The sequence below is a fragment of the Cyprinodon variegatus genome, unplaced genomic scaffold (genome assembly GCF_000732505.1).
Source record: "Cyprinodon variegatus isolate N-32 unplaced genomic scaffold, C_variegatus-1.0 Scaffold203, whole genome shotgun sequence".
In the NCBI taxonomy this organism is placed as follows: domain Eukaryota; kingdom Metazoa; phylum Chordata; class Actinopteri; order Cyprinodontiformes; family Cyprinodontidae; genus Cyprinodon; species Cyprinodon variegatus.
Window position 1 is genome coordinate 55,354 of NW_015150656.1, and position 2,284 is coordinate 57,637.

The following is a 2,284-nucleotide window of genomic DNA, read 5'->3' on the forward strand; positions in this document are numbered from 1 at the left end:
TCTCTGCTGGGAGGACAGTTTGCTGGATGACATTGCCCTGTTTCTAACACTTGGAGCTGTTACCGTCTGGACGGTCTTTAGGGGCAGGCTTGTTTTTTTTTTTTTTTTTTAAGATTTTTACGTGGCCTGTTTTTTGTACAGTAGGCTGATGGGGAAGGGGGTACGAGGGAAAGAGACATGCGGCTGAAATAAGGTCACTATACATGGGTCCACCACGGAAGCATGTTTCACGTTTCTCACGTCTAGTCTACATCAGCTCCATCCTGGTACTTTGGTTTGTGATCTAAGATTAGCGGCTGGTTAGCTCAATTGGTAAGTCACCAGTCCTTCAAACAGAAAGCCTGGGTTCGTATCCCAGCTGCTAGTGTGGGTCCTTACTACCCCAATTTACACTACCCTTGAAAAACTGATCCAATGCCGAGACCAGGCCGAGTTCGGTTCTGACGACCGTTTACACATCACGCTATCTCGGTTCCTCGTGACGATCCGCGGTATTACTGTCAGTATTTAAGCAGGAAATCAAGCAGTTGGTGGCAGTAATGCACCAAAAGCTGTTTGCCAACCGCCATAAAACACAAGAAGAAGGAGGGAATCAAGCAAATCAAAATGGCGGCGCCCGTCACATTCAGAAAGTTATGCTTGATTATTATTGCTGTACTTCGGTGTTTGCGGAGGGTCAGGCGAAAACGGCAAAATATTTAAAATGTTGCGTGGAGAAGATTTCGATTGTTGTTTATAGCTGTTCTTCTTCTGTTTTGTGTTGGTTGGCAATCAACTTCCGGAGGGGCATTACCGCCAACTACTGGAATGGAGTGTGAATCGGGATGCGCAGCCAGACGGAGATGATGCGTTCTGCTCATGCGCTCTTGTTATCAGAGAACCGATCCAGGAAAAAACCGAAAGTTATCTCAGTTACTGAGCTCGGACTGGTCTCGGCACAGTTTTTCAAGGGTAGTGTAAATGGGGCATAAGTCTGCTTTGGGGAGTGGCGGCCTAGTGGTTTGGGCATAGAGCTTGGAATCCTGAGGTTCTGAGTTCCATAGGAATAGTAGTTGCAGCCCCACTCCCAGGGACTGCCACTCTGGGTCTCTGAGCAAGATCCTTAACCCGGAAACTGCTCCCCGGGCACTGCACAATGGCAGCCCACTGCTCCCCAAGGGGATGGGTTAAATGCAGAGAGTTCATTTAGCTGAAAATAAAAAAACAAAAAATAAATAAATGGAATTACTTCTACAATTACATTTCCACACCATTCCGACTGCTGCTGCAGTTCCAACTCTATTCTGTTGCTTCTAACAGCTCTCTTCTCCTTGAGGAGAACCTTTTCTCAGGGTTGATCCAGGACTTGTTATGTTATGTGGTCCATGAAACGGTCTGTAAAGCTATCCAGGGCCTCCCAGTAGGGAGCAGGCCTCTGCCATCTGATTGAGTCCTGCTGGTTCCAGACTTCCTTCATCTACCAATAGCGAAGGCCAATGGACTCACTGGGACCTTCAGAGCATCAGAAGTTTCTGGATCCTTCCCCCCCAGCTTGGTTTCTATAGACCACTACAATTCACAAAGTTGGGGTCATGACCCCACTTTGGAGTCTTTGATCAGCCAGTATGGGCTCTTGGGATCCACTACAGAAGTTAAACAATAAACATAAATGTTGAAGTGATTACAAAAATATAGAACATTGTAAAATATTACAATACGCCTCAACAACCAAAGCAGTATGATAATTGATAGTGTTGAAAAGCTTGTTTATGTTTTCAGTATCTTTGGTCCTGAGTCGACTCTGGTACAATTTGAGGGTCAGAAGCTGAACAGTTTTGGATCGTCTGCTTATTTTCTCTGAGGTCTACAGATGGTTGCTCTGACTTCCTGTTGTTTCCTCTCTGACATCACGGTCTGCTGTAGTAATATAACGGTTAAAGTTATGACTCCAGTTTAACTTATTTGGCTGCTGTTATGATGCAGGGAGGTGAAGATTAGAGGCATGTTGATCCAGAATAAATCATTTCTATTTCTGTTTCCTCTTTCAGCCACAGCTCCTCTACCCCAGTCCTTGGTGGTGGTCCCTTCTGTGGAGCCCAGCCTCTCCAAGAAAACCGATGTGATTGATCTGACGCTAGAAAGCTCGTCTGATGATGATGATGTGAGCACGACCCCCCCGCCTAAGAAACAGTGCGTCTACATCTCCAAGACGGAGGATATGCATGCAAAGGGGTGAGCTGCTGTTTGCTAGATTTTTACTCCTCAATCCTTACATTTTTTTTTATCAGATACTTTAAAACAAATG

At 45.5% G+C, this 2,284-nt stretch overlaps 1 protein-coding gene across 1 annotated transcript in view; it reads left to right on the plus strand.

Annotated features, from left to right (window-relative positions):
* Positions 1-2,284, plus strand: part of LOC107088012 (E3 SUMO-protein ligase PIAS2-like) — a 30,292-nt gene that overhangs the window by 19,101 nt on the left and 8,907 nt on the right. The window contains exons 9-10 of the mRNA XM_015379907.1: positions 1,759-1,821; positions 1,963-2,211. Coding sequence (XP_015235393.1) covers positions 1,759-1,821; positions 1,963-2,211 — 312 coding nt within the window. The remainder of the gene's footprint in view (positions 1-1,758; positions 1,822-1,962; positions 2,212-2,284) is intronic.